Source organism: Moschus berezovskii, chromosome 9 (genome assembly GCF_049115385.1).
Source record: "Moschus berezovskii isolate FMDL1 chromosome 9, NW_MosBer_1.0, whole genome shotgun sequence".
NCBI lineage: Eukaryota > Metazoa > Chordata > Mammalia > Artiodactyla > Moschidae > Moschus > Moschus berezovskii.
The window spans coordinates 20,807,956-20,820,674 of NC_142468.1; the positions used below are offsets into that span (position 1 = coordinate 20,807,956).

The following is a 12,719-nucleotide window of genomic DNA, read 5'->3' on the forward strand; positions in this document are numbered from 1 at the left end:
GAAAATCAGAGATATCAAGGGAACATTTCATGCAAAGGTGGGCACAATAAAGGACAGAAATGGTATGGCCCTAACAGAAGCAGAAAATATTAAAAAGAGGTGGCAAGAATATACATAAGAACTATACAAAAAAGATCTTCACGACCCAGATAATCACGAGGGGGTGATCACTCACCTAGAGCCACACATCCTGGAATGTGAAGTCAAGTGGCCCTTAGGAAGCATCACTACGAACAAAGCTAGTAGAGGTGATGGAATTCCAGTTGAGCTATTTCAAATCCTAAATGAACGTGCTGCACTCAAGATGCCAGCAAATTTGGAAAACTCAGCAGTGGCCACAGGACTAAGAAAGGCAATGCCAAAGAATGCTCAAACTACTGCACAATTGCACTCATCTCACACGCTAGCAAAGTAATGCTCAAAATTCTCCAAGCCAGGCTTCAACAGTATGTGAACTATGAACTTCCAGATGTTTAAACTGGATTTAGAAAAGGCAGAGGAACCAGCGATTAAATTGCCAACATCCGCTGCATCATTGAAAAAGCAAGAGAGTTCCAGAGAAACATCTACTTCTGCTTTATTGACTATGCCAAAGCCTTTGACTGTGTGGATCACAACAAACTCTGGAAAATTCTTAAAGAGATGAGAATAACAGACCACCTGACCTGCCTCCTGAGAAATCTGTATGCAGGTCAAGAAGCAGCGTTAGAACTGGACATGGAACAACAGACTGGTTCCAAATTGGGAAAGGAGTATATCAAGGCTGTACATTGTCACCCTGCTTATTTAACTTATATGCAGAGTACATCATGAAAAATGCTGGACTGGAATCAAGACTGCCGGGAGAAATATCGATAACCTCAGATATGCAGATGACACCACCCTCATAGCAGAAAGTGAAGAAGAACTAAAGAGCCTCTTGATGAAAGTGAAAGAGGAGAGTGAAAACGCTGGCTTAAAGCTCAACATTCAGAAAACTAATATCATGGCATCTGGTCCTATCACTTCATGGCAAATAGATGGGGAAACAATGGAAACAGTGACAGACCTTATTTTGGGGGGCTCCAAAATCACTGCAGATGGTGACTGCAGCCATGAAATTAAAAGACTCTTACTCCTTGGAAGGAAAGTTATGAGCATCCTAGACAGCATATTAAAAAGCGGAGATATTTCTTTGCCAACAAAGGTCTGTCTAGTCAAAACTACAGTTTTTCCAGTAGTCATGTATGGATATGAGAGCTGGGCTTATAAAGAAAGCTGAGCGCCAAAGAATTGATGCTTTTGAACTGTGGTGTTGAAGACAACTCTTAAAGTTCCTTGGACTGCAAGTAGATCCAGCCAGTCTATCCTAAAGGAAATCAGTCCTGAATATTCACTGGAAGGACTGATGCTGAAGTTGAAACTCCAATACTTTGGCCACCTGATGCGAAGAACTGACTCATTTGAAAAGATCCTGATGCTGGGAAAGACTGAAGGCGGGAGGAGAAGGGGAAGACAGAGGATGAGATGGTTGGATGGCATCACCAACTCAATGGACATGAGTTTGAGTAAACTCCAGGAGTTGGTGATGGACAGGGAAACCTGGTGTGCTGAAGTCCATGGGGTCACAAAGAGTTAGACACAACTGAGTGACTGAACTGATTTTAAGGTTTCTGTGAAAATTGTTTAAGAAAGCAATTAACATATTGCCAGGAGCCACAATAAATTTAATCTGTATGATATTCTAGAACATGACAATTCAGTTTCCACAGTTCACTCAAATTTAGATTTGAAAACTTAAGACCTTAACACATTATGGTGTAAGGGACTGTTCTTATCTTGAATAAGAATAAACACAATTGTTCTCAGTGCTCCATCCTCCTGTTGTTCCCACAGTTACAAAATCATCTAAACACTCCAATTCAACCTGAGGGGGTAAACTCTGAAACAGTACTAAAAGAGCTTAAAGAGTACAGTTTTTTATATGTTCATGCTAAGTGACCACAAGATCTTATTGCTTTAAATAGCCCCTCAAAACTGAAAAAACTAAATGAACTGCCCATAGATCTATAACATTTAAATAAGTGTCCCATTATTAAACAGAAGTCCTAAAATAAAAATCAAATGACCCTTGTAGAAAAAAAAGTGAGCTAACCAACCAACAATGAATTTCAATACAGCAATTTGAACAGATTAGTAAAACTTTCAGAAAACTTTTAACACATTCTAAATTATAACTGTGTTATATGATCAAGATTTCTATTTCTTATTTGCTTTCCTCCAAACTGCTGTTATCTTACATAATTTCTTCCTGAGGGAAGGAGAGAAAAGAAATTAAATGTAACACATGACTCATGTTTTAAGAAATTCCTCCTCCTTATAGTTGGTAAACATAGTTTAAAACAAAATGAAAGATGATCATTTAAAAAGACATTATACTAAAATCTTCACACAGAAATAAAAATTTGAAATTACACCAAAAAAGAGAATTGATAGGTTTGAACATAGTTGTGTAAATGTTTTTCTAATAAGTTTTTTCCATCATGCAATATATAGAGAGTTAAATTTGAAATTGTGGGAAACCACTATCCCACAGTAAGATCTACAGGAAATTTTTACTTAATTTTTAAAAACATATAATAGCAAACAAAAAACAAAAACATGTAATAGCTTTTAATAATGGTGTTCTTTTTTTCCACAGTAAAAAGTGCTACTTTTTGGCAACCAATACACAATGAGAATTTATTTAAGCCAATATAAACAAATAACTCTTCTATCTCAAGGTTTACAAACTTTAAAAATGGCAAACTTAATATGCAAGTACATAAACTCCCCTAACACGACTTCACACATACCAGATATTGGACGCTCTTCTTGCTGCTGGTTCAAAATTCACAAGTGACATATCACAGCCACCAGTCTCATAAAGCGTAGAAGAGAACTTACCTAGCAAATAAATCATTTTTTAAAAAATCCATTAGAATACTCAGAAATTTTCCTTCATGAAACACTAATTTTAAACTTGTTAAGAGTTTAAGAAAATGAACTGTAACTTCCTTTTTTAAAAATATTTAAAAAACAATGATCTACATGTAATTCAGCATGATATAATCAAAAGGGAATGCTAACCAGTGGACAAAATGTCAACATACATAATCAGGTATTAAAAGTGATTTAAGTCAGCTTTATAAGAGCAGTCTTCTCTTCTCCTCCAGAATATTTTCAATTCAAGTTACAATATATACAAATTTAATGTTGTTTTAAAGTCATCTGACCCCTACTTACAAGTGGTAAGTGGTCATTTGGAAGGGCTGCTTGTAAGTTTTAATACAGCTCAAACCACAAGACAACAAATTTGTGTGATTACCTTCAGGGTTTTTTGGTTTTGTGTTACTTTTAAGAAGAAATGGTGTCAAAATGGATCTAAGGAAGTTCAATGAATGATGTCTAATAATATTGGTGATAATTAAACTATAGTATTTAATGAACATTACTAGTTGTATGATTCTACAAGAACTCTATGAAGAAATTTAGGAACACAATTTGCTGTGGCCAACTATCTACAAACTCTAAAAGGTTTAGAAACTTTATTGGTTGCAGAGGAATATAGGTTAAAAAAAAAAACTCTTACATAGAAGAACTATATAAGATAAAATGACTTCTGATAATGGAATTTTAGAAATCTAAATACTAAAATTCATTGTATACTTTGAAGAAACTATGGCAGCCATATCAAATGGTGGGTAGGGAACATAAAAAATACAAATTTCTAGTAGGATAATACGGTATATAACTGAAACTGTTTGGATCTGGTCCAGGCTTCCTTTTGAATATTTATGAAGTTTTTGTTTTACTAGCTAGAATTGTTGAGATTACAAACATAAGAAATCTGAAGGGCAATTTCAACTTGATGGCAAGGCTATAAGATTTCTCTTCCATGACGACAATAAGAACAGGACACAATAAGAATTTTTATTTAAGTGAAATCCTTGAAAAATGACAATAAAATTCCCTTTAATATACTAATAACATAACCAAGGGTCTGCAGAACATTTCAACAATTACTTGATTCAAAAATGAGTAGAATCAGAAAAACTACTTAATTAAATAGGATTATTTGACTACTCATGGGTCATAGACAGAATATGAAAATATTTTATAATATGGTCTTTTCTGTAGCAGCTGTTTTGGGGGGGGGAGGTCAGAATATTCCTGAGATAAATTAGGAAAAAAATTCTATGAAATCCTTAACTCATTTGCTATATTTCAAAAGAGGATTACTCAGCATGTAGGTTACCCAAAACTTCACTTTCTACCCCTCTGTCTTTTAGAAAGAGTTCTTCATTTTACACTTCTAACAGAAACCAGAATAAGAAATTAAAATGAAAGGATATCATTTTTTTGAAGTGATGTGGGGGGGGGGGCGTTTGCAGAAATTGCTAGTAAACAAAAAAGTTAAAAACTGCCTTGACTGCGATTTTATTTTTAAATTGTAATTTTTTATTCTGTACTCTTTTCTCACTTAGCATGGATAATCAGAGACTAGCTGTGCTACAACAATTAACTTACATTAGCAGAAAAAAAGAAACACCTGATCAAAACCACAGATTGCATATAAGTGTAGAAGAAATATAAAATAATATTAAATGATTAAATCATATATTAACAGAGCCGGGAGGGTGAAATCCAGTAAGAATGGAATGTATAAATATTTGTGTTTATATCACATAATTCGTGTATATTTTCCAAGTAAGTTAGCTCTATATTCAATAAAATTTAAATTATTGGAGTACACTCTGAGCATTCCATGGGATTTTTAGTAATATAAGTTCTATTCTTGGGCTATTAAAAATAATATTTGTATGCACCTAAAGTTAACTAGAATATTATTCTTTGTAATTTTCAAGCGAAACAGTAAATGATGATTAAGTCATTAATGCAACTATGTTGTCCTTTATTTATAAATGTCTAGTATGAAACACGGAGAAGGCAATGGCAAGCCACTCCAGTACTCTTGCCTAGAAAATCACATGGACAGAGGAGCCTGGTAGGCTGCAGTCCATGGGGTCGCTACTAGTTGGACACGACTGAGCGACTTCACTTTCACTTTTCACTTTCACACATTGGACAAGGAAATGGCAACCCACTCCAGTGTTCTTGCCTGGAGAATCCCAGGGACGGCGGAGCCTGGTCGGCTGCCATCTATGGGGTCGCACAGAGTCGGACATGACTGAAGAGACTTAGCAGCAGCAGCAGTATGAAACATATAGAAATAAGTGTATTTTAAATAAAAATAAGATTCCTCCTCAAAAGTATTTTAGATAGAGAAAGCCAGAAAAAATGCGTCATTCTAAATAAATCTACAACTCTGAATACATACAAACTAATGACTAAGAAGTAATAAAATTTAAAAATTTCAACAAGGCATAAAACACGTCGAAGAAAAGGGCAGCTATAATTTCAACAAACGTGCATGACTTCAACAGTTTTTATTTTTTTTAAGACGCTTCTGTCTACCTAGTAACTATAAACATGTTCAGGTTCATAAAAACATACATGGTATATGTCAGAACTAACTTAACTTGCATTAAGGCTTCCTGGTGTATTTCCAACTTAACTCCATCAAAAGAACAGATTTGATGTCCCTCTTATATCTCTGGGCCTGGCAACTGATAGCACTTCAGAAGCAACAAATGTTATTCATAAGATAACTCAGAAAAAAAAAATTACATCAAAAAATGTTTAGCTTAGGGTTTCTGTGAAAAACTTGTAACATTTTAATATATTAATAATTTACTAAAAACATCTTTGAAAACAACCAAAATAGAAATAAGAACATTTTTCTATTGGTTTATAAAAATTAAGAATCTCTTAAATTTGCACAAATCTTAGCAAACACAACAATTTCATATATATCTCATCTGAGATTAAGACTATAATCACAGTTAACCGTTCTTAACAAGTAAGTAAATGTGCCCCTATTAATAATCCTACTTTAATAAATTTGTGTATTAAGAAAAATATTTCTATTTAAATATTATTTCTTGTGAACATAAATTGGGAAGAAAGTAGAACATTAATGAAATAAGTCCTCTTCATATATATTATGATTATATTCTAAGTTATCTCATCCTAATTCAACTCCTAGATCATAATTAATTATATCTAATAGTTTGGCTATCTGATGATATGAAAAGAAAAGCAATTTCTCACAAGACTGGAGTCTGAAATTTCACACTTAATAATGAGATTTGTCATGATACAGTGTCTCTAAAATAAAGAAAAGTTAAGGTACCTGGTGTTTATGTCTCAAATATTCAATAATGACTGCGATTATCTGCAAAAATTCAATTTAATTACATAAAACTCTTTTTTTTTGGAGGTAGGAGAATTTCAAGTAACCACAGGTCAATAAATAAGTGATGAACAAGCAGGTAAGTAAAACTGAATACTGATTTAAAGAACAAGGACCCTTGAAGCATTTCCCTGAAACCACAAACGACATAGCAGACAGATTTAAAATAAACACTGGAAAAACACAGATAAAAGACACAGAAATTAATGAGATTCTCTAATTAGTCCTATCAATAAAAATACTCACCACATAATACAAAGTTCAGTGAATAAAGATCAGGAGAAACCCTTTATTGCTTTCTTAACATCACTCTCATTTATCTTAGAAAGAGGTGGCTATTAGAAGGGCAAAACATCCGTAGGGTTTTTCAAATCCTCCCAGTACCAACAACAAAGAAGGCCTCTTATATTTCTTGGATAACTTCCCTCCGTAGATCACCTCCCCGTTCCCACTCATCCTGGGTTCTCCAAGCCTAACCCTGACGCGCTGCTTGACGTCTCACTTCTCTAGCATCACTCTCAGGGCTTGGAGGGGCTGGCTGCAAGAACGAACAGGGACAGACAGAAAGGAGAGGGCTTTCCAAAGTGTCCTCAGAAGGCGTGGGGGACACAGAGGCGTGGGACGGGGTGGGAGGCGAGGGGTTCAAGAGGGAGAGGACAGACGTATATCTGCGGCTAATTCAAGCTGATGTATGACAGAAACCTGCACAATGTTGCAAAGCAAGAATCTTGCAGTTAAAAAGAAAAGATATGGCAAGAAAACTAGAGATATGTTTTTGAATTTCTGTACCTAAATATAATAGTACTCTCACAAGGAAAAAAAAAGGCAATGGGGGGAATACAAAAATCTATATGACTCACTTGAGTACACTATCAAAAGTGCCTTTTTCTGATGGTGATGAATATTGTGCTCACAATGCTATTTCAGTGAATATATTACACCTTTAAGAGAGAAGGTCTTGACAAGTTCCAATTTCTTGGACAGCATTCTCCCCTATCATCGTGAGTGGTGCCTCAGTGGAGTCTCTGAGGAAACACGAGTTTTCCCCCAGACAGAAATGACTCATTTTACCGCTGCCTACAAATTCATGGACCTCTCTCTCCCTAGACAAGCCGTCAGTGAAGTTTCTCTGGAAGGAGCCACACAGTAAATATTTTAGGCTCTGTGGGCCAGACGGTCACCGGTGGGTGCAGCAGTTCTAGTCTGCCACTGTACTGTGAAAGCAGCCACAGAAAACATGTAACATATTCATTTACTTTATTTACAGAAACAAGCATCAAGCTAGATTTTAGCCTCTAGGCCATAGTTTGCTAATCTCTGTCCTAGACCAAAAGCCTTAGTCTTATAAAACCTCTTTACCTCTTGTTCTAAAAGGAAATCAAGTCACTATGCTACTCATAATTTAAAGTTTCAATACTGAGAACCAGTCCTTCTTCGTAGAATGTACAACACTGTGCTAGGTTTTTAAAGCAGGAGAAGAATAAGAAAAAGGAAGGCAAAAAGTTACTTTAGAGGAAAAAGAAGTTAGTTTAGAAGACAACTTTTGAGTGACTGCATGCAGCGCCCGCACACACACACACACACACACACAAGGAAAGACAGATAACTGTTGCTTGGTAACAGTGAAAGAGATTTATATACTGGTGTATTTTATTGCCATGGTCACTGTTCTCCAGCTCTGATTTAACAAAACACTGTGTTAAGCAGTGTTGTAATTCATTAAGTGGAGTCCCTAGATCAGGTGAACTGTCCAGAAGTGAATATACAAGTTCATATTCTGATATAATTTCATGATCTCACATTTCTTTCGAAGGACAAGTCCTCCTTAGTTTGATAATCTGTAACAATGACACTGATGACATTACAAGTGATGCAGATAAACAAACAAAAAAAGTCACAGATTGGGCAGAAGATATTTGTAACCTGCAACTGATGACTTAGTGGTACTAACTGTTACACGTCAATAATAAGACACACAGCTCAATTTTGAAAGTGAGGAAAAGATTTGGACACACTTCACACAAGAAGATATATGCATAACTAATAAACCCATCAAAGGATCCTCATCACCCTTAGTCATAAGAGACATAGATTTAAACCACAGTAAGATACCATTACACACCCACTAGGGCTAACACTTAAAAAGCCAACAATAACAAATGTCAGCAAGAATGGGAACAATTGGAACTCGCATTGCCGGTGGGAATATACAACTACTTTTGAAAACATTTTAGACATTTTATCCACAACAGTCAATACCTGGATACAACATAAACTTGTCCACTGACAGATGAATGAATACACCATATACAGGAAGCTCACCACAGGAATATTCATCAACAAGCAACAAACTGCTAAAACATGCAACAATATGATGAATCTCTGAAGCATCACGCTAAGTGCAAAACTAAATACAAAAGGCCACATAAAATGTGAATGCATTTATATGAACTTCTAGGAGAGGGGAAAACAATGATACAAAGCACAGGGTGGATGCCTGTGGCCAGGAGCTGAGAAGGCATGGACAGCAACAGGGGCACAATCTTTTGAAGATGGTGAAAACATTATGTATCTTGATTTCACAGGTGTGCGTATCTGTTAAAACTCACAAATTGTACATGTTGAAGGGATACAATTTATCATTCCTAAACTTTATGTCAATAAAGTTGATTTAAAAACAAGAAAAAAAAAAAAAAAAAGACGGACCAAGTAAAAGACAAAGTAGATAGATAAGCATGAGACAGCATGTAGTCAGTGAAATTCCCAGGAGTAACTAATCAAGGTTTTGGACAGTGAGTGACATTTGTTGCTTTGTTTTGGTGTTTCATTTTAAAAATAGGACACATCGAAAAGATTGAAAGCAGTATAAAATGAAGAAAGTTCTCACCCCCCAGAAAAAGCCACTGCCGAGGGCAGATTCCATGTTCTCCTGAAAAATTTTTATCTACATTTGCTTACTAAATAGCTTAACTTTTCATGTCGATAACATATACACATCAAGTTCTGAATATCATAGCTATGTTCATGAATAGAATAATACAAGAGGGGTTCTCGAGTAACAAACATTTAGTCTGTTTCAAGTTTTTCAAAAGTACAAGCATGTTAATGTTAATGGCATTGTGCTTTGTACTATTTATTAAATAAAAATAAATTTAAAAAAATTAAAGTACAAGCAATGCTATGATGAATATCCATGTACACATACATCTGCATGCTTGCAAAGCCTGTAGATTAAAATACATAGGCATTTTTGTCTATTGTTCTAAACTGTCCTCCAAAAATGTTCAATCTTTTAGTTGTCTACATCTCCAGACCTTTCCAACAAAGGACATCACTATACACTCAGTAGATGAAAAATATCTTAATCCTATTTTTAATTTGCAATTTAAAAAATTATGAGCAAAGTTGAACTGTTTGCCAATAATTGCAAGCCACTTGTAACATTCAATTTTTCTAATAGGTCATGGATCTTTATCTTATTGATTTGAAATGCTTTTTGTCTTACTGTGGAGCCTGGCAGGCTACAATTCATGAGATCCCAAGAGTCGGACTCGACTTAGTGCTATCTTTCTTTCGTCTCGTGGCAAAGATGAATGAACGACCTCCAGCATTCATCTTGTCCTTACCCCTTTTAAAAACAAGACTTTCCCCTCACTGAATTTCAGCTGAGTCTACGTCTATGTGGGCTTCTCAGGTGGCACAGTGGCAAAGATTCCACCTGCCAATGCAGGAGACACAGATTCGATCCCTGGGTCGAGAAGAGTATCTGGTGGAGGGCATGGCAACCTGCTCCAGTATTCTTGCCTGGATCCCATGGACAGAAGAACCTGGCAGGCTACAGTCTATGGGGTTGCAAAAGAGTCAAGATACGACTGTGCAACTGAGCATCACCACCACTATGTCTGTGTACTTAGAGACCTCTCCCAGCCTCTCTTGCAGCTAGAAGAAAGTGACAGGCACATTTCCCAAGTCACAATCTGAAAGATAAAGTCTAGCTATCCTTGACTTTTTATTTTAGCACCCCTCCTCACCGCCCCCCCAGTTTGGGGGGAAATGTCAACAACTGGAGCAGTCACTATGGACCAGGCAGGGATGCTGTATGTGGAAGATAAAAAGAACCAACCCACCTCTAGGGACAGCTCTCAACAGACTATTATGAGAGAAATGTAAACTTCCCTCTAATTTCAGTCACTTGATAGGGGAGGACAGGTCTCTCGATTAAAGACTCTACATACATTCTAACTAATGTTACACATACTAATCAACTTTAATATAGAATCTTAATGTTAGAAAGCAGTTGATCCAGTGTTTCAGTCAATTCTTTACAACACAGACTGGCAAGAGACACATCAGCTATCTCAACCAGTTTCTAGAGTAGTTCATGCATCTGAAACTTTAAAAAATAATATGCCAGTCTTTTCACAGTAATGATAAACTTCTGAGCATTTTCAGGAAATGAAGATTAGGGTAGATGAAATAAAATTTATCTAGGTTTATTTTTAATTTTAATACCTGGGATAAAAATGACACTTTCAAAGCCTGCCAGATAAAGAATAAACTAGTACAAGCTTTCCATAAAGCAATTAAGAGTATACATCAAGGTTTCAATAATGTTTTTTCCCCCTGATAGATGATTCCATTTCACTGTATTTATCTTAAGGAAATAATCACAGATGCACAGAAAAGTCTGCGTGAAAGATATTCTCCAGAGAGTTTCTTACATTAGAAAATATCAGGAATCACCCTGAAGACTAACAGTGGGGTTAGTCAACTATTGTAATAAATAATGTTAACAACAGCAATCATTATTTATGCAATTAACTTACTAGTAGGCACCGTTCTAATTGCTTTGCATATTTTAATAGATATAATCCTCACCAAAAACCTATGAAGTATATTACTACCCCCCTTTTGATACATGAGGAAACTGAGGCACAGGGAGAGAAAGTAACTTGCCCAAGATCACATAGCTACAGCTAAAAGTGGCAGAGCTTGAATTTGAAGCCAAGAAGTTTGATTCTAGAGTCCACTATTCTACACTACCTTTCCTGTAGTTTCCAGTGATAAAATATTAGGTAGTCACTTAAAGATAAGTTAAAAAACAATAGCATTGATAAATGTTTAAATGTGTTAAAAGAAAAAAGAAAAACTCTTACAGTGTCATAAAAGTCAGACAACATCATCCCAGTTCTTTGTTAGAAAAGCATATACATGTATGTAATAATAAAGAAAGGAAAAAAATATAAAATGTTAATAGTGACTCTCTTTGAGTGATATGACTGTTGCTGTTTCATCACTAAGTTGAGTGATAACATTACAGGTGACTCAATCTTCTTCATTTTATTTTCCAGTAATGTGTATTAGAACATGCTTTTCCCATCCTTATACCAAAAAGGAAAATTAAGGATTTTTACTGCTTCAATAAAAATAAACTTTTTACTTTCATTTATACATATAATACTTTATGTTGCCCTCCCCTGTAAAAACACAAAAAAAGAATTTGTATTAAAAAGCAGAAAAGAACAAGATCAAGGTTGTTGCAAAAAAGAATATAACTTTTAGTTTAGATGAATGAAAAAAATCTACTGTAACACAAAAGACTAAAGTATGGCCTCCAAGGTTCCTTAAAGCCATCTTGACTTTGTATTTATAGTAATGAGAAGTACTTAATGACACAGCCCAAAATAGTAGTCTATAATACACATAATTTTTTAAACACTAAAGAATAAAAATCACTGAAAGTATTATAGATCATCTGAGTGCTTTTTAAGTAAAAAACTTAAGAGCCTCCAAATTGTATTTCTCCATACTAATGCACAGTTGCTATAAACTACCTAAAGGCAACAGGGTGTTAGCAGATTTCTGTTAAGTCTTTTTCTAGAGCTGACCACAATTTCAAAGTAATAAGTTCTATAGTAAACAGGATTATCTCAAGAATACCTTCTTTGTAAATAGCTGTACAGTAATGAAACAAAAGAAAACCTTAGAAAAATCAATTCATTACTCTCTAAATCTCTAATACATTAAGGAAATTAAGAAAGTCTTAAAATTCAGAAGAACACTACCTATGATATCTACATACTTATGTCCTGGTAAACATAAAACTCTGTTGTCCTCATTTCTTGCCTAGAACAGCATTTTTATTTGTCAGGTGAAAATAATTTTATATATACTTCTCAATACTCATCAGTACTAATTTCAAACACACACAAAAAAACATAAATTTTCCTATTTTACCTGGTCCTATCTACAACAATTCTTCTGAGATGCTGTGTTATATATATATTTTAAGAGTTTATCAATGAGAATAACCTGTTTCATCACTATATCAATTTATTAGTCCTATGTTACAAGTGGAGGTCAGGATTAACATAAAAACTGAGTC

General features: G+C 35.0%; 1 protein-coding gene across 5 annotated transcripts in view; it reads right to left on the reverse strand.

The window, feature by feature from the left end:
- The window catches only part of PCNX1 (pecanex 1), a 187,112-nt gene that overhangs the window by 90,746 nt on the left and 83,647 nt on the right, over window positions 1-12,719 (reverse strand). For all 5 annotated transcript variants that reach the window (XM_055436674.2, XM_055436675.2, XM_055436673.2 and 2 more), the window contains one exon: window positions 2,835-2,925. In XM_055436674.2, the coding sequence (XP_055292649.2) occupies window positions 2,835-2,925 (91 nt within the window). The remainder of the gene's footprint in view (window positions 1-2,834; window positions 2,926-12,719) is intronic.